The sequence below is a fragment of the Tinamus guttatus genome, unplaced genomic scaffold (assembly GCF_059628265.1).
Source record: "Tinamus guttatus ecotype Peru unplaced genomic scaffold, ASM5962826v1 Tinamus_guttatus_pri_ptg000035l, whole genome shotgun sequence".
In the NCBI taxonomy this organism is placed as follows: Eukaryota; Metazoa; Chordata; class Aves; order Tinamiformes; family Tinamidae; genus Tinamus; species Tinamus guttatus.
The window spans coordinates 9484722-9511172 of NW_028288569.1; the positions used below are offsets into that span (position 1 = coordinate 9484722).

General features: G+C 47.3%; 2 protein-coding genes across 2 annotated transcripts in view; one reads left to right on the forward strand and one right to left on the reverse strand.

Moving 5' to 3' along the window:
- Window positions 1-26451, forward strand: part of LOC148596011 (uncharacterized) — a 192338-nt gene that overhangs the window by 126835 nt on the left and 39052 nt on the right. The window lies entirely within an intron of this gene.
- LOC148596015 (Fanconi anemia group M protein-like) lies at window positions 1563-25875 on the reverse strand. The gene is given in 16 exon segments (XM_088534262.1): window positions 1563-1692; window positions 2463-2753; window positions 3935-4352; window positions 4637-4646; window positions 4990-5548; window positions 5757-5772; window positions 6872-7028; window positions 9671-9799; window positions 10316-10384; window positions 10488-10567; window positions 12448-13061; window positions 13063-13634; window positions 17516-17536; window positions 24467-24598; window positions 25240-25442; window positions 25818-25875. Coding segments are annotated over 16 exon segments (3459 nt in total).

Consider the following 26451-nt stretch of genomic DNA (forward strand, 5'->3'; position numbering starts at 1 on the left):
TTTTGCTTTTGGAATTTAAAAATAAATTATAAACAGAAGGGCATTAAACTACAGGCACAGACCCTAACACTGTCCCCACTGTTTTTCTTATTGCAAATGTGCAGCAGACCTCGGTTATAGGGCAGCTCTTTATAGCCAAGGCAGCATATTCATCATCATCAGAAGATTCTTATTTTTCTGCTGAATAAATTTCCTGGATTTTAATAGGTCAACAGCTCTATACCCTCTCTTACATAGCACAGTTGAACAGAAGCCTTTAGCTATCCCTGACATGGTATTCTTGTGGTTGTCAGTTAGTTCAGTTTGGAAATCTTGGTTTGCAGTTATGAGAGTGTTAAAATACTTGTCTTGCTGCTTTGTCAGTGATGGTTGTACCTTTTCATGGGTATCAAGTGCCACTATCTTTGCTTGGCTTCTTCCTTTGTGATACTCAATCTTCCCTGGGGAAAGAAGAAAAGGTATCCCTCTTCCCTTCCTGGCAAAGTTTTTGATTAAGTTTTTCTTAACGTTAAAATAAAACAAAGTTTGTAACAACTTGGCCTTATTTTTTATTTTCCTCTAAGGTGAGCTAAGCTGACTCTTTTTAGTAGTAAACAGGTACCAAGTATCTGACAGCATCTTTGTGAAGAGGTAGAGAAACAAATTTTTGAAGTTGAAAGTCTTAAGCAGTCTCTTAAATGCACTTTCATCTTAAAATTACAGGAAGCCCTGTCTCATACCCTGAGTAGTAAGAACAAAGAAAAAACTTTGAGCAGATACTGCCTAAAGGAGTGATGTGAAGAAGAAGAAGGGGAGAAAAAAAAAAAAAAAAAACCACACACACCTTCTCAGCTTTTGGTGGGGACCGGCCCTCCAGGCTGCCCCCCTCCAAGCTTTGAGCTTCCCCCTCCCTCCTGGAGCTGTGGCCATGGCAGCTCTAGAAGGGCAGCTGTGAGGCACAGCCAAAACCGCTGCCAGCACCTCAGGGCTGTGGGGCCCAGGGCCAGCCTGAGCTCTCTGGTGCCCCTGCAAATGAGGGGGCTGCATCCTGCCCTACTCTGTCCCCAACGCAGGGGTTCCAGGCCTCCCTCAGCCTTCAACCCCCAGACTGCAGCAGGCCCCGCTGGCTCACACCGTGGTGCGGCTGGCACAGGCCTGGCCTGCGGCTTCACCCCTTGGCCCAGGCCCCGGCTCCCCTTGGGGCAGGCAGGGACATGGGGACCCAACGTCCTTTTCCCAGGCAGCCACGGCATGGCAGCACAGCGCTGCAGCGTGGCCGGGCAGGGTTTGGGGACAGCCGGTGCCAGCAAGAAGCAGCTCCTGTCCTTCTGCCCTCACCCGCTCCTGCAGCCGGGGTCAGGTCGCAGCACAGCTACGGACCAGGCGCCTGCGCCGGGGCAGCTGCTGCAGGGACAGGGACACGGCCCCGCACACCTGGAGAAAACCCTGCACGGGTGCAACGCGCCACACAGCGTCCTCCCCTTTCTGCAGGGATTTATTTACATCTTCTACAGAGAATCCGACCTACGTAAAGTGCAGTTAAAAGAAGGCAGCCCCCTGGGCGGGAGGCCGGGGCTCCGTCCTCAGCTCTTGGCACTGGGGCGGAGGGCCGGGGGCAGCATCTGCTCGTCGAAGCCGTAGCGCAGGTAGCGCACGATCTCCTCGCCCTTCTGCTGGCTCACGCGGGCAGCAGCGGCCACGTCCCGCGGGGAGCTGCAACACACCAGGACACCCCCTCGCACGGCCGCTCCAAGCTCCCGGGGACGACACGGAGCTGGGCAGGAAACTCCCTGCTGGGGAGAGAGTCCACGGCCAAAGCTGAGGCCGTGTGGCGAGCTGCAGGGCTCCCAGGACGGGGCCGCACCGGGCTGAGCCCTGTAGGGCTCCCGGGACGGGGCCGCACCAGGCTGAGCAGGAGAGCAGCACTGAAAAGGGGAAGGGGGCAGGAGGGACAAACTTCACCTGTTAGTGGAAGAGGAGGCTGAGAAAGGTCAAGGACAGGGCAGATGTGGAGACAGCAGAGCTGCGGGGGAGCAGTGAGGCAGAAACAGGCAGCTCAGGGCAATCCTGCCTCCCCTGCAGGCAGCAGGTGCTCCAGGGTGAGACCAAGAAGAAGGGGAGTCAGGGGAGGTCCCCCCTCACCCTGGTCAGCCCCAGGGCTGCTTCCCATGAGGAGGCAGCGATGGTCCCAGCCCTCCTGAGGACCAAGCACCTCCGCTAAGCCCAGACCAGCTACAAGTTAGGGAATGATTAGGGAGACTGTGGCAGCCTTTCCAAGCGCTGTCACTGTTCCCCCCTGCTCCATCACCCCCCACAGTAGCCACAAAGGCCTCATCAGTGATACAGTGCAAGCCTGAGGGCTGGGGTGAAGTCAGAGAGAGATGAGAAAGGGGCAGGAAGAGGTGCTACAACCTCGAAACAGACAAATTCACCGCTGTGAGGTGTGAGCACCTCCCCGCACGGGCAGTTCATTTTGCTGTTACCTGTTGGCCATCATCTTCACGGAGTCAAAGGAGTGGCACAGGTTGAGCGCGGCCAAGTAGCTGATGTTAGGGATACTCAAGTAGAAGTTGAGCATCTCCTGCCTGTGACCCTCCACTTCGGCTGGCACCTCAATGGCAGCGTTTTTCCTCTGCTCCACCAAGGCCAGGTCTTTCAGCAAAGCAGCAGTTTCCTCTTGGCAGGAGCTAAAAAGGATTCGGATCCCAGCCTGGACCAAGGCGGAGAGCACTCCATCATAGTGCTGAGTCCTCTGGAAAAATCTTGATGTTTCCCTTGGGAGTTACAACAGAAAAACTCAGTGAGACTTACCTGTAAACCCTAAATTACGGTGAAGAAATTGAACATGTATTAAACAATGAATAGCCACCAGGACAGACTAGAGAGGTTTTGTAAAGCCACAAGCACAAGAAGAAAGTGCTTGAACGGTGGCTTCAAGGGTGGGCAGAAAGGCAACACAAAGGAAGCGAGGGCAGGGGAGCATCCTCGGGGCAGTCTGCGTCTTTGGTGACCAGCTCTAGCACCACACTCGTGGTTACACTAGCACAGATACGACGTTTGGGTCACAAAAACGAAGCTACATCCACAATAACTATTTCAATAGCAGTGTTTTGTATCCCCAAATGTCTGTAGTTTATCTGAAGCCATGAGCTCGAGTTTCATCTTTTTTAAAGCAGGGGCAGGACTTCTTTAAATTACTTAATTTTCTAGATGGCACTGGGAATACACAACATTAGGAAAATCACTTGACTACATAATGCAATTAAAGCAAAGAGCTAGTCCAGACTGTATGAAGCAATTGAAGAAATAGCCCAGATTTCCCAGGTGGGATTATCAAGGCGTATCCGAGAATCTCTTCTGCACTTGCTGACATGAAGCAATAGCTCAAACAGAGATTTCCCAAAGTAACTCCTTGGACACAGACTCTTTTGTCTTTTTTTCTACAAAACTGATTACATGCAGCCAATTATCTTCCAATTATTCAAGCACCAGCTAGTATATATTTTAATCCTTACTTTTCCTTTTTTATTACCTTTTGAAGGTAGATTTAATACCTAGCATGGCTTGCTCAGGTGCTACCATTCCCACTGGTTCCACAGGGGAGAACTTTCCGGTGCAATCTGACAGAGCACTTGTTTTCTCCCGAGTTAACTTCTACTTCAGTGCAAGCACCTTCCTCACTCCATCATTCTTGCCCTCTTTATCCCGAAGATCATCTTTGGCATATTAACTTAGCAACCATAATATGGTTACCTTGCTTTCCCTTGCTCCAGTAGAAAGTCCTCTTTAAGCAAGTGTGGATCTCGGTGTATACCAAATACCCTCAACGCAAAGCAAACTGTAATGTTTAACCTGTGATCTTAATGCAAGGCTCCTATGGAGGTGGAAAATGGGTTTAGACCTTTATTTTGCATGGAGCTGGTGTGGCCCCTGGCATGGAGGTCCCAGGGAACACCCACCTGCTTTAACCCTGTCCTTTTCCACAATCACACATATCCTCTCAAAGATGCTCTGCAAGCGCTGGGCCCTCTGGATGACCCTGGTCCTGTTGGCAGAGTTCAGCAATTCCGACTGGAACCTCCTTTCCACCGCCATGCGGTTGCTCACAACATAGTCGCTGCTGCTCAGCGAGCACACGTGCACCCTGACGCCGTGAGCGGCCTTCAGCGAAGAGATCACGGCCGGGCCCGAGGAGATCTCGCGACTGTCCACCAGGACGCAGAGGGGAGCCCTTCCCTGCGGCGCGGCGCGACTCGCGGCTGCCGAGGGCTTCCCGGGAGCGGCGCAGGGGGCAGCTGCAGGGCTCGTCCGGGCGTTCCTCAAGGAACTTTCCGTCTGCAAATGTGGAGAATCGCACGGTATTTCTAAGGGAACTCAGGAGCGTAAGGCCAAAGAACAACATGCCAAATAAATAAATAAATCTCTCAAATTAGCTGAGCATTTAACTAGTCAGTGGCTTAAATCACAGGCATGTGCAGCATTCACTAACACTAATAAATTCAACAAAAAGTTGAATACTGTAAGCAAGAAGTCAGACAGAAAAACATGCACAGAAGTTCAGGAACCACACCTCCTCAGACTATGCAGGTTTTTAGTTTAGGACAGTGAAGAAGAATTTTACAACCACAAAACCAAAGTCTTCCCGACCCCAGGTTACTGGAACCTCTCTGCTAAGCGAAACCAATCCATACTGCTCCACGGCCAGCCGGCTGACAGCAGCATCTAATCCTCAGTCCTCATTCACTCATCGCTAGGACCATCTGCAGCTCTACTGCAAGCGCCGAAGGTCCCTGCACCAGGGAAAGGGCGTCACTGTAAAGCTGGACGTGGCGCTGCCTGCGCAGAGCACGGCCACAGGGCTCGGGATGAGGCCCCCACGCTGCTGCAGCAAAGCGGGAGGTGAGAGCCAAGCCTGTGCTTCCAATTAACACCAACCTCAGCCGGAGCTCCCCAATCTTCCTTCCTGGAATCAGGACCAGTGATGGCTAATGAGGAACATCTGCTCCAGACTCGACTTTCTGGGTGAAAATCAAGTGTTTCAGACACTGAAGCCTTCAGGCTAAGAAGCACCTGACCCTTATTCTCCAGGGGCTGACGAGCACGGACTTCTCCAGCAACTTCTTTGTGCTGTGCTGAAGGACCCGACGGCAACAGTGTGGGTAACTGAGCATTTCCCTGTTGTGCCCTGCCACAGCCCGTCCCCACGGGCTTCTCCTCACCCACACTCGCCTCTTCCCCACTGGAGTCATCGAGGACGATAATTCGGGACGGTTTCTTCTTCGGCGCGGGAGCGGCGGAGCCCTCTCCCATCTTGGCCTGGTTCAGCTTTTTCCTATGGCGAGTGAGGTACTGTTTTCTTCCCTTAGCAGAACTCTCACCGATCAGGAGATCAAAATCCACACACACTTCCTCCTCGCTAGATCCACTTCTGTGGCAAGTTTCCTCTTGCTCCTCTCCAACACAGAAACTGTCTTCTGCGTAAGCCTCATCTTGCTCAGGAATCTGGGAGGGAAAGTTTGAAATTCTATTAACCCTGCTCTTGCTTTGTGTATCACTGTCCCAGGGCATCCTGTGCACAGCGACCACAGAGCACAGATGGTCATGAAACAATTTAGCCTTTTCATCAAATACAGACCTCTAATTTTGCAGTGCTGAAGGTGATACAGAATATTTTATTTATATATTTATATACATGCAGGATACAGAAGGAGACCTTGCTGGGAGAGAGGGGACTGCCAACCATTCTGAGCATCCAGTTTTCCAATTTTATCAATTACCTACCGTGCTCGGGCTCTGAGAAACGAGAATGGAGAGTTAAAGGCACATAATGGAAAAAGGCAGCGCCGCCAGCGGTTCATGTCCTGGCACGTGCAGTGCCGGGTAAGGCAGAAGCATGTGCAGGCTCCAGCCTGCCCAGAGCAGGGCACGGGCAGCCCCGCGGACGGCGACGCGGTGCTCCCCAAAAATCTGTATTTCACAAAAAGAAAGGCGGGGAAAAAAAAGAATTGGAAATTCTCCAGAGCCCTGTAAAGATCCCAGCAGGACAAAGGCCTGGCCTCCCCGGAGAGCCTTCGTCAAGAGCTGCCCTGAAGCAGCTTTTCTCAGCAGACAGCACAGGCTGCTCCTAGCAGAGGGAAGAGCTCTGGCACTCGAACATAAACCCAGCACCTCCCTCCCCCATGGTGCCAGCCCTTCCCAAACAGAAAGGACAGCTTGTTCCAGGGGCTAGGTGAGAGGGGTGGGCCTACACACAGGATCTTAGAAGGAACAGTTCTCAGTGAGGAAGGAAAAGCCTCAGTAAAAACTGCTGAGAACCCCTTTAATGGGAATAAGGGCTTCTGCATTTCTCATTATGCAAAAAAAAAAAAAAAAAAAAAAAAAAAAAAAAAAAAAACAGAGACAAGGTTCATTAATGCAGTTCACCTCAGCCCCAAATAAAAGCATGAATTCCATCTCTGACAGTGTCAGCACTGATTTTACCTTCACATTTCAGACCCTTATTTCAGATCTCGCTCTACCAAAGCCCCGAAAGGCTCCGAAGTTTCTCAGTGCAGGGGGAGCTGCCTCTGTGCAGCTCCACGGGCGCCCGTGGCAGGGGGCTGGTGCTCAGCACACGGCCATCTCCCAGGCTCCACATCCTCCAGGAACTTGCTGAAGCCTGCACAGAGCTACCGCACAGCAGAGGCTTTAAGGGAGGCACCTGCACACGGAACCCCTGGGAATACCAATGCAGAAGGCACAAACAGAGAATGGAAATGCTGGGTTTAGCACAGACGAGAGCTCACTGCTTCTAAACTGACACGTGCAGTAACTGACAGAATGACCCTGCCTGCTGTGCACCACCTCACTGATACCTCTCATCTTAAAACCATCAGAATTTTTCTTCATTCACCATTTAACACTTGGGTGAACTCTGAATCATCATTGAGAAACTGGGCAAGTGAAGAGTTCAGCTCATTCTCCGAATCATCACTCTCATCAGATGAAATGCAATCCACATCTTGCTGGGAAAGCTCAGCTTCTTCCTCCAAAAACTGCCTCGCTGCATCCTAAAAAAAGAAGAAAATGCAAACATTTCAAGTTAGAGAAGTTGGCTCCCAGTTAATTAATGTTGCACGTGAGATCCTCAGCCACATCCATGCAGGACTTCAGAAGATAACTAGTGACCAGACGTGGTAGGAAACAGAACCCAGCACAAGGGAAGCGATGCTAAGAACACAAAGCTCAGTGAAATACCTGAAAGAGCCCGAAGATCAGTCCCACCACAGCAGGAAGGTGAAGCTGGAGCCAATGCACAAACATTACCCAAAGGGTCGGAGTGTGCACAGAATCAGAGTCGTTAAGGTTGGAAGGGACCTTTAGCCATCACCTAGACCAGCCCCCTGCACATCCCAGGGCATGGTACTGCTTGCATTGCCTCTAGACTAGTTAAGAAGCACCAAGTTTGCTGACACATGGCAACAAAGCTGCCCAACAATATATATTTTTATAAATCTATCTTTACTCATTTTAATTTGGAATTGCTTACAAAAAGAAAAAAAAAAGGCAGTACAAACTAGCCTGATTACTCTGAACATCAGTGCCTCTGAAAGTTCAGGTGCAGACGTATCAGTTTGCCCTTTTCTGTGTAGGACATAGGGTTGTTTCATCGGACAACACAACTAAATACCTGGGAAATTCTCTTCTTTCATTGAAATTGCGACACTTCACACAGGAGCTTCAGTAAAGGAGGCATGATACAAACCTTGGAGTTCCACCAGCAACAGGACCTACCAAAGGATGTCCAGAGAAACAAAACAGAAAGGTGCCTTTTCAGAGATAGTTACACTAAGCTACACTCAGCTCTACTCCCTTATAATTTCAGCTATAAAGCATGGAAGTAAAATATGTGGAAAAAAAAAAAAAATGTTATTATCTATCTCAATTACTCGAGAAGAATGCTTTGTTTGCCTTTGGGCTGTTTGGAATATAGTTTACATTTTGCTTTATCACAAGGAAGAGTGAGGCATCTTTTGCATGTATATAAGCGATGTTTCAGATTATCCGAATTCTCCTAGCCTGGCCTCTGAGTGCACTTGCCTACAGCGCTCAGTAAGGCTGGCAGCATTAGCGACAGCCCCTTTGCTAGGGGAGTTCCGATTCTTTTCAAACATACAAGCTACCTGCTTACAGGAAAGAACATGCAGTACTATTGCCAATTAGCCTTAATCCTTCTTATTGAGGAGGACTACGGCGAGGACAATCTCTGCAACGACACACTGCGACAGCAGAAACTAACAGCCAAGAGCCGGGTTGTGCACGGGAAACCAAGCGCTGCTGGGTCCCGAAATGCCCTAGGGAATGCCACCCGGCGCCCGCGGGCCGCTGAGGTCCCGCTGGGCTGTCCCCAGCTCCGCTGGCATGGCCAGGCGAGGGCCACGCTCCCGGCTCCGCTGCAGCTGGGCCAACCAGGGGCTCCATGTCCCGCTCTTCCGAGGATCCGCACGCCGACACGCACCCGCGCCGGCCCTGGGTGCAAGTTCCCATCAACACAGGTAACACACTCTTTGCCATGAACCTTTTGGGCTGAAAAAAATGTTTAAGTAAAATTGAAAATGGACCTTACACCTCCTTTTTTCTTTGCACTCCAGAACAGAACGTACTGGTACCCCAGGGAGGTCTCCATGATGAAGATGATCCTGCTGCCTACATGGGCGCTCCCGAAGGGCACTGTTCAAGCCAGGAACCACGAGATACTTTTCTGCATGTGTTGGATCAAGCATTAAAAACATGCAGTGTGCCTCGTAGTGCCCATTGCTGCAATCCCCTCCTGGAGGAATGCATGCCTACCCAAGAGCTTTTGCGTTTACTGTGGATATACACTCCCAGCTCTGCATTCTGGCAAGCTCTTGATGCACTGACAGATTCAAGTATGAAATACTGAGCTAAGACTTAAGCTTTGGGTGGAGGGAAGCATCTACGCTCTTAAGATGTCCCAAGCAGAATCCATTAGAATAGGTAATATATTCATATCTCAAGTGTCCTAATAGCGTAAGTTCTAGCAAAGAACCTGAGTTTCTCAGATCTAACTAACTTTTGCATATCTCCCTACTTGCAGTGTAAATTTTTTTTTTTTTTTTGCATCAGAATGTTATTATGCAGGAACCTGGGGACTCTTCTAAAGTCAGGCAACGGAGGTGAGAGCTGAAATCATTATCCAGTGTTCCCAGGTTTCATCTCATCTCCAGTGTGGAGCTAACTTGTGTGAAACAGATATTAACACCAACAGTAATAAATGATGTCCTAAAAGTGAACTGCTGCCCAACTGCACGTCTATTGTTATATCACTGGACTTTAAGATTCTACATAATGCCATAAAAACAGATACATACACATGCAGGCACCAGAACGACTCTATGACACGGTAGGTTTTTGTCCTAAGGGTGTTGAAATGAGTGTTGAGATTTTGGGGCTTTTTATAAGGTTTTAAATTTAGACAAATTAGAAAATAGTTGGCGTTTACTCTTGCAGTTTGGACACAAAGTAGAATAACACCAGTTCTAGCTTTGGTTCTTTTCTGAACCGTTGCAAACATCTATACTTACACACGCAGAGCTCTGGCAAAGCACTTCAGTCATCTAAACTACAACTCCAGTGCAAACAGCTCCAAATTTGCCCTTTGGAGTGTTCGGAAGGGCACGCATGCTCCTACAGTGCGTGTGAGGCTGCTCTTGACCTTCTGCCGTTTCGCACCTCGCAGCTGTTTCTCCTTGCAGGCTGCTGTGCTGCTGTCCCGGGTCCTCCCAGGAAAATCCACGCTCTCATCGCTGGACACATCTGCCTAGAGGAACCAGCCACAGGCACTTTAATAAGCAAGGCTGAGGCAAGCAAAGCATTCTAATTACACAGATATCCTTCATCTTTTTTCCATCAACGTCTGAATTTTCAAGCTTGAAATTGCAAAACAATACAATAATGCTAACCATTCTGTTAAATAGAAAAGTAGTAGATCTTTAGAAAGGAACAAGAAAATGTGTTTTGGGGAAGAAAAACCGAGTTAAATGCGATATCAACAATTTGTTCGCTCAAAGCTTGCTGGAAGAAAGGTTATTTTAGTGCCTCTCACAAAGGCTGAGCTCTTATGCCTACAGCAATAATTCACTGCCAAACAAGTACAAATTAATCTTGGGGAATTTGGGAAAGAACTGAAGGAAGGAAAAGATTACATTCAGATAGCACAAAATCTTTTTAGTAAGAGCGCTTGCCCACTGATTGGAGGAAGATTAAATGTTTAAAAATATAATCCCTAAACGAGCTTGTACTATTTTTCCTCCATCTCCCCAAAGTGCACACTCACCATACTAAGGGGGTGCCTATGTTTTCTGATGGCACGAACTGGTGATTCAAAATCACTGTCATTCATAACCTACATAAACAGAAAAGAGTATAATTGCAGAGAGGACTTTTGCTTCTATGTGTGGGCTTTCTTGTCCTCTTTGCTTTTCATCTCCCCCCACAGCAAGACTCACATCAGGAGACTTCAAAACATTTTCTTTTTTCCTATTTTTCACGCAAATAAAAACCTCTTCTTCACTTTCACTGCTTGTTCCTACAGAAAAACAGCACACAGCCTTTATAAGAAACATATTGTTCACCACACAATACTGCTGTAGCCAACCGCCTCTTACAAAACTTGCCTCTTACAAAAGCACCCACAGAAGAGATTGCTTATTGATTCAGGTGGCCAAGGCTGCTCCTGTTGGCCTTGTTAACCACAATAAATAAGCTCCAGCTGAGAGGGAGGATAAATCCTGTTTACAGAATGGCTCTGAGTGATGACCACAGGCAGGAGCAGTAAAGCAAAGGGAAGGTGAAAAACTCCGCGGAAGAAATGGAGCTCCTCTAAGTAGGATAAGAGCCACGAGCCTGGCAGGATGGAGGAAGCTCCTTTCCGGCTCTAGTTCTCGCTGACTTGAATTTCTTCATGGAAAAGCATGGCCGGGGACTGAAACGGAGGGGCCCAACCCGTGACAGCAGCTGGAGCAGAGGGCAGTGAGTGCCGTGCGGCAGGCGTGAGGCCTGAGGGCCCCTGCACGCCCCCACCACCACTTTGGGGTGCTTTATTAAATACACTTCAAAATTTATGGGTTTTTTATAGTACACAAACTGAGTGTGATGATTCAGGAAACACTGCGGCTTTGAGCAAACAGGAGTATTCAGGAAATCTAGCGACCAGCAGACAAATTCAAAGACAACCAAAAAAAGATGCCTTACCAACCAAACAAGCTATTTGCACTTAATTTCAGTGTTTAAGGACCATACCAAAATCATTTGGGGAAAGTTCAGAAAGCCCTTTCCCAGGAAGGGAAAGGGGAAGGGATACACTAGTGTCTGCAGTATAACAGGGCAACGTGATGTGAATAAGATACGCAAGGATTAAGAAAGGGTTTGAAAGACAGCTACAGGCCACACAGTTGTATGGGTTACACGTGGCTGCACTGGGAGCACTTGCAGAGAGATTTCAGAGACCAGTCCAGAGAACTCCATCTGATGTGTATGTATGTGCACAGCAATAATACACGTGTGTATATAGGTATTCCAGCCTCAAATGGCTGGTTAGTACTTGGAATGCATTAGAAGATGTGATGTTTCTGGAAGGTCTCCTCAATGAGCCAGTTCTTGGTATTATAACCATTATAGTGGTTGTAAGGAACCTCCTTCTAAACTGGTCAAAACCTAGCTGAAGATTCAAGATATAGTGGATTCTCCATTCTTATTTAGGCACAAAACTAGCAACTAAGATTACCACTGAAATCCCTACCCTCGATAGGAAGTGCATGAGGAATATGCTGGTTTGCACCTTCTTGGATTTCAGTTCTTCCTGAGGGAAAATCAAGCGCATCCAAGACTGAACTCTCAATGTGAGAGTGTTTCTAAGTGGTCCTGTATCTACCTTTTCTGTAAGTGCCATCTCTTGAATCTCCTGCCTGACACTAGAGCAAACATTCACAGCAATTCTTTGGATACCTTCAACAGGCAGGAACTTTCCCCCTGCTGGGGTAGGGAGCGACGCAGCCAAAGCTGCAGGCGAGCCCCTTCCCGTGCTGTCTCCTGGCTTCCGAGCAGCAGCCGCAGCGTCCCCCAGCATTTCTGTGTGCCTTGTCCTCCAGCCCCGGGAGGGCAACGGTGTCAAACTGTTCTCAAGACTTCCACCGTCCCGTTTGGATGGTGTGTGAAGCCTGCAGTTATCATTCGGCAATTTATCCTCAGCAGATTTAACATCTGCATAATCGCCACCAGTTGCTTTTTGGACACTATTAGCATTCCCATCTTCCAAGTGTTCATTCTCGCACTGTTCGAAAGAGAAGCCCAGATCAAAGGTAACAGAAAACAGTTCCTGAGAACAGTCATCCAGGCCACCCTCATCCAGGAGCGCCTCAGCCGCACTCAAGGGAAGAGCCCGCTCGGAGCCTGCTCCCAACACGGCACCTGCGTCTGGCGTGACCAAGGGCTTTGCATTTGCAGCACAAAAATCATCGCTTGTATCATAGATGTGTTCATCTTCAAATAAATGTATACTCTTCTGTCCATTAGCAACCACTTTTTTCTCATTAATTGGAAGAACTTCTCTATCTTCCTGAAAGCAGCATCTTTTGGATGGGATATTTGCTGGAGTGTGATTTATTGTTAGTGTTTTCTCAGGAATTTCTGTGAGTTCTTCACTGTCAAGCACACTGTCAAAGCTGTCACTCCAGGGAGGCTCCTCTTCGGCTCTCCCAGCAGCAGCCTCAGAAGGTGACGCACTCTTTGCAGGACAGCTCTTTACAGAGACGCACAGTTCTCGGGTGACTCGCAGTGCAGGAGGATTTTCAAATGGCAGTGGTGAATGATCAGCTTCGGAAGAAGCAGGGGAGACTTTGTCCTGCAGTCTGCCTGGGGAACTGCTGGGAACAGCATTTTGAACAGGACAAATCGCTGCTTCTCCACTTCCCAAGGAGCCTTCAAAATCATCAAGCTGATTCAGAGAGGGAGGAGGTTGTGATAAAAGCCTTTGCACACCAGAGAATACTCCCTTTAACCAAGGAGAGTCCTCAGATGGTGTCCTGTGATTCAGGAAGGTAAAACAAGTCAGCAGAAACAGGTGACTTCTCACCTGTAATGCTACCATAACCTGAATCTGCACGGTTGGTGCCCAGCGAGCTATACGTGTTATCTACAGATTTACCTTCCTTTATTAGGGCACTTTTATGATTTACGGCACTTTCACAGTTGTCACACAGGTCAGTAAAATCATTTAAATCAAACGTCACCTTCTCTATTTCATCATCTTCCTGGCTGCCCTGATCAGTATTTTCGTCCCGTGCAAGCGCCCTTGCTGTGGAAGAATCTAAAGCACAAGCTTCTGCAGGCACTGCAGGCGCTTCTGAATTTAAACCCAAAGTTCTGAGTGTCTTTGTGTTTGTTATTTTAAAATCAGAAATTACTTCAGTCTCAGTATCATTTATATAAGGCAAAAGTGCTTTTACTTTTGACCTGTGCACTAGGGTTTTTCCAGCTGATTGTGCTTTCTGACCAAACGCGGAGCTGGACTTGGAAATGGGGCTTCTATTCCTTTGGACGTTAACATCCTCAATATGCAAGTAAGACTGAAGCTCCCGTTCATAGCTGCAATCTCCCTGTTGAAAAAAGAAAGTGCAATATTTATGATGAACACACACAGACTTATACCTCTTAGTAGGAGATAAGTGCCAAGCTTTCTCCCAAAATTTGTAAGAAGGAAAACAAAACAAAACAGTAAAATCTTTTGCGTTCAAGTTCACAAGTTTTGAACAAATACCTGTTGGAAGCTTAACTGCAAATCTGTGCTTGGGTAGTCAAACCTGAATGACTAAGATGAGCAGAAGCAGCCAAGCACAGCTAGAGATGGCATTTAGCAGAGCTGCAGCGCACAGTACTCTGCACAGGCAAACTAAAACAACACCTGACTCAAGTACGAGTGAGCCTGCAGTTCTCAGGCTCCTTTCTCTTCATACTGCCATTTTTGCTACTGGGATGAATGTTACATTATGAACTTCTAACATATGCAGAAGTCTTTTTTTCAATTGATATTTATTAATCTTATGTTCATAAATACACTCACATGCCTTCTAAAATAAACTTAATATTGGACTTTTAAATAAATGCAGTATTACATTTCTAGAAATCACATAATTTGATATAGTACAATTTACAGCAAATCTGCTGGCCCTGCTTAAAGGGAATCAACTCTAAAATATCCTTGAGAAAGGCAGCTGCAGATTTTGCTGTGACTACCTACTGAGTACCGTTGGGAAACCTCGTGAAAACTGCCTGGATCGAGAAGTCGTCACAGAGCTGTTCTTGACATGACTCTGCCCCAGGGACTGACACGATAAATCCATAAATGTGTGACCCGGGAACGGAGAGGGGATCTTTCCTGAAAGAGCCTGTGGAGAGATGGAGCAGGCAGAGCTCTCACAGGGGCACAGCTGGAGCTGCTGCTAACCTGCCAGCAGCTTCTCGGGGAGCTGGGGAAGCCCCTCGAGGAAACCAGACCGGGAAGCAGCCTGCAAAGTCAGGCCATGCCAGGCAGACAGGGCAGAGTCCTAAACCAGCCCTGCCAGCTTGGTGCGAGCCTAATTCCTGCAAACACCATCACATCACCCATCACATCCCCCAGCCCGAGGTCCCCTACGAGAGGTGTCAGCAGACGAGCCACATCAGCACAGCTTGCTCACTCTCCTCCCTCGTAGGAAATAAAGCGACACTCAATGTTTAGATTTGAACACCGCCTTCGGATGCAGAAGGCCCCAAAAGATCCCAGGCTGAATAAACAACAAGGGGACACGCTGTTTTGGGGCCAAGGCAACGAATCCTGTTTGCGGTCATGACCTCTGTGCCCAAGGGCCGTCCCCTGCCCGTTCTGTAAGGCCGGCAGGGCAGAGCAGGGAAGGAGCGTTCAGCTGCTAGAGGCTCCGCGTGGGGAGCTCCAAACGCCTCCTGCTCCCGCGGGCAAGGAAGGAGCAGCCAGGGCACTGCTGTGGCCGCCGGCGCCCAGGCGAGCGCGGCCAAGCGCCACAGGCAGCGGGAGCGCGGCCGGCAGCGCCCCACGCTGCCAACGCGGCCCGCTCGCCGGCCCGGGGCCAGCGCAGCCCACAGGGCAAGGACGCAAAAGGGATTAAAAGACGATTTTGGCATCGGCAGCTTCCACATGATTAGTTTCTTTCAACCTCAGTCGAAACAAAGAATGCAGATATGGAACTCTTCATACAGAGTAAGAGCAATAACAAACAGCAATCAAAAAGCCCTGGGCAAATTAACTTCCTAAATGTCATCTGAGGGGACTGCATGCTTTGCTGACAAGGTAACGGTGCTGACAACAATGCGCTTAGATTTCTCTAAGCAACACGATTGGATGTTACACAATGTTTTGATTCAGTATCCAAGCACTAAACAAGCACAACATATATTAAGTGGATTAAAGACTGCCAAACCACTAAACCACGAAGCGCTGTTCGCCAGCCCATCCACTTCTGCTGGGCCCAGCACAGATCATTCTTGGCCCTACATTATTCCACATTTAGATCAGTGACCCAAATAAAAGAAATTCAGCACTGATCAGACTTGCAAAAAAAGATAGAGGAGACTGAACAATAATTCAAATGATCTCTGGATCAGGGGTCAACTAGGGAAAAGAAAAAAATCTCTGCTTTAATATGGCCAAACCTGAAACTGTACATTTAGGAACAAATCACAGAACCATATCATGACATCCCAGAGACCTAAAGAAACTCAGGAATGAATTGCTGACCTGCTAATAGCAGTACATAACCTCTGGCTTACAGCACACTACATAATTCAGGAACTAGGGCATGGAAAATATGGTGCCTTTTCTTTTAGAAATCCTGGGGAGATTTGGAAAGCTAGAGGTCTCTAAGTTCATAAATTTGCAGAAGCTATAATAAATAATCAGTGGACGAGTCTTCTTCAGAAGAGGTTGATATTACGTTTGAAATAAACCTCATCGGTTCCAAACCCATTAGATTTCTGCAAAGGGGCCAACAAGCAGAAACATGAGCGTGCTCTCAGGCACACAGTCTGCTTGGCTTTCGGAAAGGGTTTCCAAGGCTCTGCCTGTCTGAGGATGCAACAGGGGTTTGCAGAATCACATGTGGCCTAGGAACAGCCGGTAGGAACGAGCTGTTCACCACCGCTTCCAGGACAAGAGCTGGATCAGAAGGACAACTGCCCACATCCACGGCAGAGAAATCCAGTGAGTCACTAAATGCCCCCTTGGAATTCACGTCCACCGCGGGAGTTTCCCGAGGCAGAAAGCGGGTGGGAGAAGCTTACGAAGAATGTCACTCCTAACATGTCCCCTGTGGGGACAACAACAAAATTGCCCATATTCAAGCTGAAGTACTTTAAAGACAGCCACCACACCTGCAGTACGATGCATGAACATCCATTGCCACAATCAGAGGGGCAAACACAGCCACGGCATTGCATTGTAGCAAGGGAACAGCACGTTCCAGTGGGATATGAGTGCCCGTGGGACAGGCAGAGGAGGGCACCAGCAGGTTCCCCTGCCACCAACCACTGCCCAAAGCTGACGGGGGCTCTGGGCAGCCTGAAGCTGTGCAAGTTCCTGCAAACACATCCGTGCCAGAGGCTCCAGAGGTTCAATCTACACAGCTCGGCAGGGAAAGGCAAGGGCCGACCTAACTGCAGGCTTTGTCCTTAAATTTGTGTTTACAAGATTTCTGTCCTTTACTGGAAGCCCAAATTACATTTGGCACAACTATTTCAAGAACAAGCAAAAAAATCAACAAGTCATATCAGAAAATAAGTATTAGTCATATCTAGCTCTATTTATGCATATGAACCTTCATTTCTAAAATTACATTGACTACCTTTGGCCTGTAACAGGATTGATAGCCGCAGGAAAGAAATAAAAGCTGTGTGTGAAGAAAACAGGCCAGAAGACAAATTTAGCTTTGAGGGCAAACGTTAGTAACCTAATTTCAGGCTTACATGGGGTTACATAACCGCTCTAATTTGCTTTATTCCACGCAGTCGTACAAAACACTCTCTCCTGTACAAAGTACTTTCTCCTAGAACGTCTAGTTACTGCAGATGGTGTGCAAGGCCACGGCTGCAATCACCACCCCAGCCAGAACGCGTGCAACCTGCAGACTTCATTTGTGTGCTGAGCCCTTCCACGAGGCGGGAGCTCCGCCGCGCACCAAGTAGGTCCGGCAGGAGCGGAAACAGCCCCCTCGCATTACCGCTCTAAAGCGATGACCTTGCTTGGAATTACTAGGTCAGCTCAAAGAGCAACAGCTTTCTTAATATAGAAAATAAAAAGTCAACTTTTAAATACTTAAACTTTACATTTTTAAGGACTTCATAAGTATGTACACATCTGTGTGTGTGTGTCTGTATATTTATATATGCAAATAAAGTTTTGCTTATCCCAATTTCACATTCTAGCATTTAAATTTAAGGCAGCTAATGTCAGAAGTGAAATTAACACCACCCTCTCCATCCTCATAAGCTGCTTTGGATATATATATATATATTTTAAAAAACTAGATTCAGATGTCTGCTAAAACCCTGCTGGTTTTGCTATTTGAAAATGAAAATGTAAGTCTGTAAATAGATGCTTATACACGTTTTGCCAATTTCAATGTTCATAATTTAAATCTTGATTCAAACTAGGGTAAAACCATCAGAATAACTGGCATTCAAGTCTGGTCTGACTCAAAACCTGAAAAATCTGTTTTCTGAACTGTTTATTGGTTAGATTTTGGACAGAAATGTGTTTGTATTTTTACTTTTAACACAGCATTAAACCCTAATAAGGAATAAGTGCAGGTAATGTAGTTAAGTGGGATTTTTCCTTAACTGTTGCTTTAACATGCATCTTAATAATAATAATTACAACAGGAAGGGTGGTGGTTTTCACTGAGGCTTTTGCCCCAGCAGAGCAGATAGCATATTCCCCTATGTCTATAGTCTATTTGAATGATGAGGTTGCAGATTGATCCACTCGCCGCAAGCACTTATTTTTGTGGGACTGAAACCATTTTGGGGACTGGATTTACTCCGTCCTTGGCTGAGCTGCTTTACTCCGAAGCTCGCGAGGATGCTGAACTGCCAGCAGGCCGTTCCCTGCAGCCCCTGCCTGCCCTCGAGGGACAGCGCTGCCCCGGCACCCGGCTCCCCTGGCTGGGCAGCCGCGCACAATAAAACACTCCTTCTCGGATGCGGCTTACCATGAAGGCCTTCGCTATTTGGTATTGCCTAGGAATAACACTGACGGGAAAGAAAAAGACAAAACCCGCACAGTTGCCAGAGAGCAGCTGCTTTAACCCAGGTGTTGCCTTTGTCCAGTAAGAGAGAGGCCGTGTAAAAATAAGGACACTACAAAAATAATCTCGCTATGGATGTAATTTCCAATTCTCACCTGTTCCTAAAAGGAATGGTCAACTCTGGCACCCTGCTCCAAAACCAAAGGCCGTGACCGACACCTCCTGCTCCTGTGACACCCAGGGCTGCTTATCCACCACCAGCGAGAGCTTCCCAAACTCCTATCCATGCTCCTGGCATTCTGGAGGAGATCCTCTCTGCTCCTGGCCACTGGCCACTATGCGCTTCTCTTCTTGTCCCTTTTTGGTATATTAGTTTCAGGGGGTATTCGACTACACAACAAATACAGCTAAAAAAATCAGGAACATTTATTAGCAAAATATGGTGCACCCTTGTAATCATGGAAACAGGTATCATTAAGAGGGTACAGAGGCAGAGTGGATGTTCAGGGACATCTGAAATGTTAAAACAATCAATTAATCTGTGGTTCAGTAACGGCCTATCTTACAAACATTCTGGGCTAGGGAGAGCCAGGCAGTACTGTAGGTGCCCAACCTGCAACCACAGATTGCTCTGTTAGTACACACATTGCTCAGATATGTTATAGCCAGCATTTGTTATTTGATTTCTTTTGCCTGTGTGCAAAAGATGCTTAATTTTCTGTTAAGCACTGCAAAAACAAACAGAAGGGTCCTCCTCCCCCCAAGTAAAGGTTGCGGGGGGATAGAGAGCAGTGATTTGGATATCAACACATAATTTCCATCAAAACATACAGCAAAGGCATTCCGGAAGCCCACCAGCCATAAACATATCCTAAAAATTACTGCATTTCTATATCATCATTAAAAATATAAACAGAACAGCTACAGCCAAGAAAACACCAACCTATTGCATCTAAAAGTAGCTTTCCAATTACAATAGCCCTCCAGTGTTCCAAATAAACAGCACTGTACTGCACTAAGCCTTATCCCTGCAAGCCACTGCAGGACACAGAAAAACAGTGCTGAAAAACAGTGCTGAAATATTACACCCCACATAATGCTCTGCTACTGTCCCGACCATGGGGAGGGCGAAGAAGCACCGACACCCTGGTGATGGGCGCCAAGGGAGGCAGGGAGCTGGACACGAGGGTGGAACGGCCACGTAACCCGGAACGCACACGGAGCTCCTCTGTAGGTTTAAGGTGGCCACCCTAGGGCACTTACTTGGTATTTGTGTTTGTTTTCCAAGCAATGGAATATTCTCTCTGCAGAGAACCAAGCCTAGGCTGGAAGGAGCACGTGTAGCTGAGGCCAAGGGCTGGGGAGGCTTTGGCAGCGCTGCCCAGGAGCAGCGAGTGCTCCCAGCAGAGGCGGCTCCATCCTGCTGTCCTGGAGCACTGAGTGCACTGAGCACAGGCAGCCCCATCCCGGTCCCAGGAGCACTGAGTGCTCTGAGCACAGGCAGCCCCATCCCGGGGTCCCGGAGAAGCGAGTGCTTCGAGGACAGGTGGCCCCGGTCCCATCCCAGTGTCCAGAGTAGCAAGTGTTCCAAGGACAAGTGGCCTTGGTCCCATCCTAGTGTCCCACCAGCTGCGCCAGCCCCGGCTCTGCCGCAGCGACAGCCCAGCCCGCTGCCGGAGCACAAAACTCCCCAGGATTATCGGGAAAAACAGAGAGCACCTGCAGCTTTGGGTCTGAGCAATCTAAACAAGCCTTAATTGGAGTTCAGACTTGAACCATCTGGCAACAAGATCAAAAAAAAAATCAATATAGCACAAAAACTGTTTTAATTGGAGGCCAAGGTTTCCAGCCTTGCCGGTTCTCCCTCCCGCAGCCTTAACTCAAGAAGGACGCGAGCAGCTTTCCTGCACTGCCCTGCTCTGCACTGAGCTCCCCAAGCTGCTGGACCTGCTGTGGGTGCCTGTCGCCTGCTCCGTGAGCCGCAGCACCCGGAAAAGGGCTCCCAGAACCCCGGCCAAACCCACGCTTTCACCGACCCGTTAGCCCACCTCTAGTTAACACCATGGCAAAGTGGCACTTGCTGTCCTAAATTATTTGACCCTGGCTGGGCAAGAAGTCTTGCCATATTTAATATCAGATTTTTCTGACCAAAGACATACTATTGCCAATGAGGGTCCATTCTTTTCACTGTCCTTATTTGAATTTCTTTCAACTTTGTGTTCAGGATCTCCTGGGAACAAGAAACAGCTGGCTGGAAACCTTGTATTTTCCCCAAGAAGTATATGCGAGTTAAAGCTTTTAAACCAGGGAGAGTAACTTTTGCCTCCTTGCAATTTGAAGACCCTCTGAGATGGTTTTCCCTTTGCCAGGCATTTCACCTAATGAATCGCTCCTGGGCAGATGGCACATGCAGCTTTAGAGGCAGCTCCTTGGGATCATCTTCCAAACTCTGCCTCCCAGGTGTCTGCTGCCAGAGGTAACAGAGCCAGCCCTGCCTGCGGGAGCCCTTCCCCTGCCTCTCCAAGGAGGAAATTGGCTTTGGCTCTAACGGGCAACTTGGAGCAGGGATATGGACACTCACAGTGACACCATTTGACAACATCACGACTTTTAAAGAGTCACTAGGAGTTGTCTAATTCCCAGAGAAAAAAAAAAAAGGCACTTTAATATTTCCTGTTATTGATATTGAGACAAATACATTTTCAGTAAAAATGATTAGTTTGCCCTGACCTTGTGTCCAAACAGTACAATTTAATTTTCAAAATGCTTAAAAGCCACTGAATTATTTTCCATAAGGACAACTTGATTTGTTACCATGTTACACAAAAATCCCTGCCAGCAGTGTGCTGAAAATCCATCCCCATCTGCCCAGCTCTTGTTGCTGTAGTAATAAAGCCACCCAGGCATTAAAGGCTTTTCTGCAGTGGATGTGCCTGTTCCAGAGTTCATACTTGGGGTCTCTCTTTTCCTTGTTTTTCCTGAATGTGCCAATTTATTCTCCTAGTTATTAAAAATATATAAATGCAATATAAAAATAACAATTATTCCAAAGTTTTTAACTTATTTTTGAAAAAATTGTGCAATTCATTGATTTTTAAAAAAATCTATTGTGCAAAAATACCTGTAAATAAGGTTTTTTGAAAATCTTTTTTTTTCCAGAACGCCTGCATCCAAGGAGTTTAGAAAGCACTGGGCTTGTATTAGCAATATCCTGACGGGTGGGCTGGACATGGTAGAATGCTACATGTTATATTTCTTCCAGCTTTAGGTTTAAATTGTAAGCTGAAAACCAAACTGTTAATACTCAAGTTTTCAGGACAATATCCCAACAAGTGCAAAACACAGGGATCAATAATGCAGGCCTGCCTCTTCTGAAGGGAGCTGGTTCTGGGGTGAGGAGCGCTGCACGCTGCTCCCCTCGGCTCCAGCAAGGCTTCCGACACAGTCCCGCAGCAGGGTCCTCCTCAGTGACCGCACGAGGACACAGCTCCCTCAGCGGGGTTGCCCATGACAGCGGGGGGACGGCAGCTGACACCCTTGGGCAGGGCTGCTCTCCAGAGGGACCTTGCGGGCTGGCAGACACACATCTCAAGTGCTTCATCCAACTTTAGGCCCTCCAACACATTTTGTCAGACCGCAGCAAGTCCTGAGGAGGCTGCAAGCCTGTCCCGGGGCTGGAGCACAAGGATGTGCTGCAGGAAGGTGGAGGGAACAACATGTTCATCCTTAAGAAGAGAAGGATCTTACTGCCATCTCCAGCAACCTAGTGTGAGGGGACAGGGAAGATGCAGCCAGAACTTCTGCAGGTGAACAGTGGAGGGCCAGAGCTAATGGAAACAACGAGAATCAAGGGAATTCCAATTAGATATTAGAAGGATTTTTTTTTCACCAAGAGCATAGTCAAATTCTAGGGCCGGGCCCACAGCAGCTGTAGAATCGCCATCCTAGGGGAGGCCAAAAAATGGCTTGGCAAGACCCTGGGCAGCCTGATCTGTGCTGGCCCTGCACTGAGAAAAGGACTTGGCCCGAGACCTCCAGAAGCCCAAACTAAATTGATCACTGCTAGCAGTCACAACCTCCAACTGCAGCAGAGATGAGTGCTGGGGAGAGGCAGGGGCACGCACTAAGAGAAGCAAGTTAGAACAGAGGCGATTCAAATAACAGTGCGTCTGTCCTTGTGTAGAAATTTACAGGAGAGCTTTGATGGCCTGGAACCTTGACAGCGTGGTCTAAGCATAGGAAAGACCGGCAAGCCCGGCCTTCTGCAGGCTGGGTTTTTCCCTGGAAGAATTCAGCAGGGTGGAACGACGTGTCACACTGCCACCTCTCCTGTGCCGTAGTCACTGGGTGCTCGAGGCATGGGAACGGCCTCCAAGTACACGTTTCTCCTGATGAGAAATTTAGCATCTCCACCTATGACTGGTTAAAAAGCAGAGGGAAAGCTGGCTGAACACCAATCTAGATAACAACTGAAATGCTGAGCAGTGAAGCAGCTGGGACACACAGGGCCAGCTGCACTCTTTGACCCTGACAACATCAGCTGCAGTGCATCACACATAGGTGGCATTTAGATGTTCAATTACAAACAGCTGAAATCAACTGTTCACCACGTGCTGTCTGCCAACAGACCTATCCCTCCCTTTCTGATGTATTTCTTCCAAGATTTTCCCAAGAAGGTGGACGGCCTCAGGAACGCTGCAGCGCGGTGCACATGAGGCCGCTCTGGAACCCCTGCAGGAAGGACCTTGTGCCACCAAGCAGCTTCTGGCACAGCCCTGCACCAGCACCTCCCGCCCCGGCCAGCACAGCACTCGCCTCATCTTCTGCCAGCGCTGGGGGAAGACGACGGATGCCTTCCTTGGTGATTAACAATTTTGTTATTGAAATTATTAGAGGTGCCACATACTGGTTTCTCATCTATGACAGCCTGGAAGGTGTACAAGAACTGGACAGACCACCTGTGCTAACACACGTTCCTAGCAGAAACCCAACTCTCCAATACTGCAAGTGCCTAATTTGGTGGGAGGGAGGGAAGCCCTCGATTAGAAGATCACTTCTAAATTTGTAACCCTTTTCTCCTCCTGGCTTCTTCCAGCTCTCTGTACCCAAGCTCCCCTCACAGGGCTCCCTCCCCAGCATCCCAGCCTGGCCACAGGCCCTCACGGAGGCCCAAGAGGCCCCCGTTCCGCGCCGGCGCCAGGAGCTCGGCCGCGCTCCCGAGGCCGCCTGCGCTCCTCCGTTAACGCACCCTCCTAGCAAGGGGCACAACCGCAGCAGCCGTGCTCTCTTCCCCGATTCCTGCGTTTATTCAGGAAACTCTGGCAGCCTAGCAACGATTCTCATGACCTGAAAAGCTTCAGCGCACTAAAAAGCAGCGTGTGTGGAACATGCAGAGCTAAACTGGAGGAAAAGCGGTGTAATGTGAATGTCCACAGTCTGCAGGTGCTGCTGACAGACCTGTTTCTACACGCATTTTTCCTACAGACATCTTTTGCTATAAGTGTACAGGTGCTATCTATAAATAAAACAAATTTCTCAAAATTGTTTTGAGAACAAAATTCTCATCTCCCAAATGGTTCTTGTCCGTTCTTGTTTCACTACTTATCCCGTAATTCTTAGGGGCAATTAGGTTTTTAACTAGAGCTTATGCAAAGCAACCTAAAAATCCTCAAAACACAAGCATATTAAACAAGCAGCCTACCTTCATTATTTTTATTGGATGTATTTAATGCCCATACATGGTACAAAATTGCTTTTGATTCCTGTTATACCCTGGAATAATACTACTATCACTCTTAGTGATTTTATTCTTTAGTGTGATTCGTTCTTATATCTTACATCTTTTGCAAAGGATTGATGTTTGGATCCATTAAAATAAGAATATTCATGGGTGTTCTTTTTTTCTTTTTAGGAAAACATGTTCTTAAACAAATTCTGTAGGAAAGATTCATAATAACAGAATGCAAGTGACAGACATTCTGTAGACAAAATTAAATGCACACTGCCCCCTTCATAATGCTTGACTCAGCCCAATGAAAACATAACTAACCTTTGTTGCAGCTGATCAGACAGGAGAGCTCTCATTACTTGTTAAATATTCTAAGTGTGCATTAAATACATATGCGTGCTTGCACACAGCGAGGCTTGAGCACCCTACCTGTTCGTGTCTCATGTGCTGTCATTTCCATAACGCTGATAAAACTGTAGCAACGATCCGAGCGGTCAACCATAGAGGTAGGGAAAGGACGATTCTGCCAAATCCTCCACTCACACAAGGACAGTTCACGAGTTCCCTCCTCTTTAGGCTTCTGCAGTTTGGAATTCAAATAACAAGGGGATTTTAATCAAGAAATTGTTCACCTTGTTCAATTGTTCAATGTCTACTTCAGGAACAATAAACAATAAATAATCTGAATGCAGGAAAGTTTGTAAACATTATCAGGACAGCTTCAGCTTGGTCTAAAATGAAAACAAATGTTTTGTGTGATCATGGTTCTTAATCAAAGATGCGTTGTTTCAAATGGTGAAACAACACATATAATTTCTCTGGATCGGCACAGGGCTTGCAGAACTTGAGTTTTTCTTTTAGGAACATTATCACAGTTATATAAACAAGGGAATGAAAAAGTATGGATAAAATACCATCATAAATAAACAGCATTCTGTATGAAATTTAGGATGCAAAATAAAAACTGAGTACTGGGAGATTACTCTTTTCAAAAGAAAAAAAAGACAGAAAAGGGACCCAAAAGGCAACTCAAAAGGGGACCCAAAAGGGACAGTATTCTGTTTTCAGACATTTAATTCCTAATTTTTAACTACAAAAAACAATACACAATTCTGAAAATTGCATTTTTAAGACATCTTTCAAATTCATAGCTAATTTTGTTATCTAATGTTTCCTCTAGCTCTCCTGTCAAAGGCAACATGATATTTAGTTTTAACTCACTGGTGCTTCCTCCAGGTTTTCTATGGTTTCAAACTGAATTTGTGGCAATTTCAATTCCTTAACTCCATCACTTTCTTTAAGCCTGTAAAGTCTGTCCCATATTTCAAAGTCCTCAGATGACAGAGACCAGTTCTCATGACTGTGTGTTTCCTTAGTGCCTAGGAGGGAAAAAGAAAGAAAACATTTGGGGAAAATAAGTTCTACTTTAAGAAAAGAATAAACAATGAGAACTTTGTGTGGTACCAGTTGAAAAAAAAGAAATCCATACTTTCTGTCACAGACAAAAACAGATACATACAATCTACTGTAAGAAACAAAATATCAAAACATAGTTCTATGTATTATAAACTGGGATACATCGGTCCATAAATCCATTGTTCTGCGGGAGACCTCATATAAACAAATACAGAGGTATGTAAGGATGTGTCAAACCAATGCAGCCTGTGAACAGCACAGCGATCAGTACGCAAGGAAAACATACAGCGTAAGTTTGTAGATGTGTTTCTCAAAGGCCTTGGGGAACACTGCAAATATTTTTCAAAGTGTTTTCTTAATATGAAAAACATCTCTTTAAGTACAGGAAAATGCCACCAATTTGCTCTGCCGCAGGTGTTTTCTCTTGCATTCCCCCTCCATGCTCGAGGCAGCTGGTGCAGACAGGGCCCCGGTCCTGCTTGGCTGGAGCCCCGGCAGCTCCAGAGCCCGAGAGGAGCCAGAGGCACCTGCAGCCCGACAGCGCCTCCAGCTCAACCGCTACTGCCCTCCTCGAGGCAGGGAACCACGGCAGATCCCTACGGGGAGCCACGGATGCAGAGCATGGAATACCCAAAGCACCGGTGTTAAAGAGCAGCTGGAACACGGCTGCTCTGAGCCTGCAGATATGAAGCTTGGGGAAAAACAATTAGGTCAATTTGGCATTCACCTCAGAAAGGATTTGGATGAACCTGTAGCCAACACCCTCTTCTGAATTAATGCTGCTTAAGAGGAATCAGTTTGTATCTCTCAATCCGCTCAAACGATACCTGCTGGAGCCGATGGCGTGACAACGTCTGCTAGGACTCAAACCCAGATCCCCACAAGGTGCTGAGAACTAATGATCGCCAAAACATTTTAAAGCTAATGTTTTAAAAAATAAGAGTGTGCAAGATAACTATTACTACTAAATATTTCTGACCGGACTCGAGGAGATGTTATATATTTCCTAACTACCAC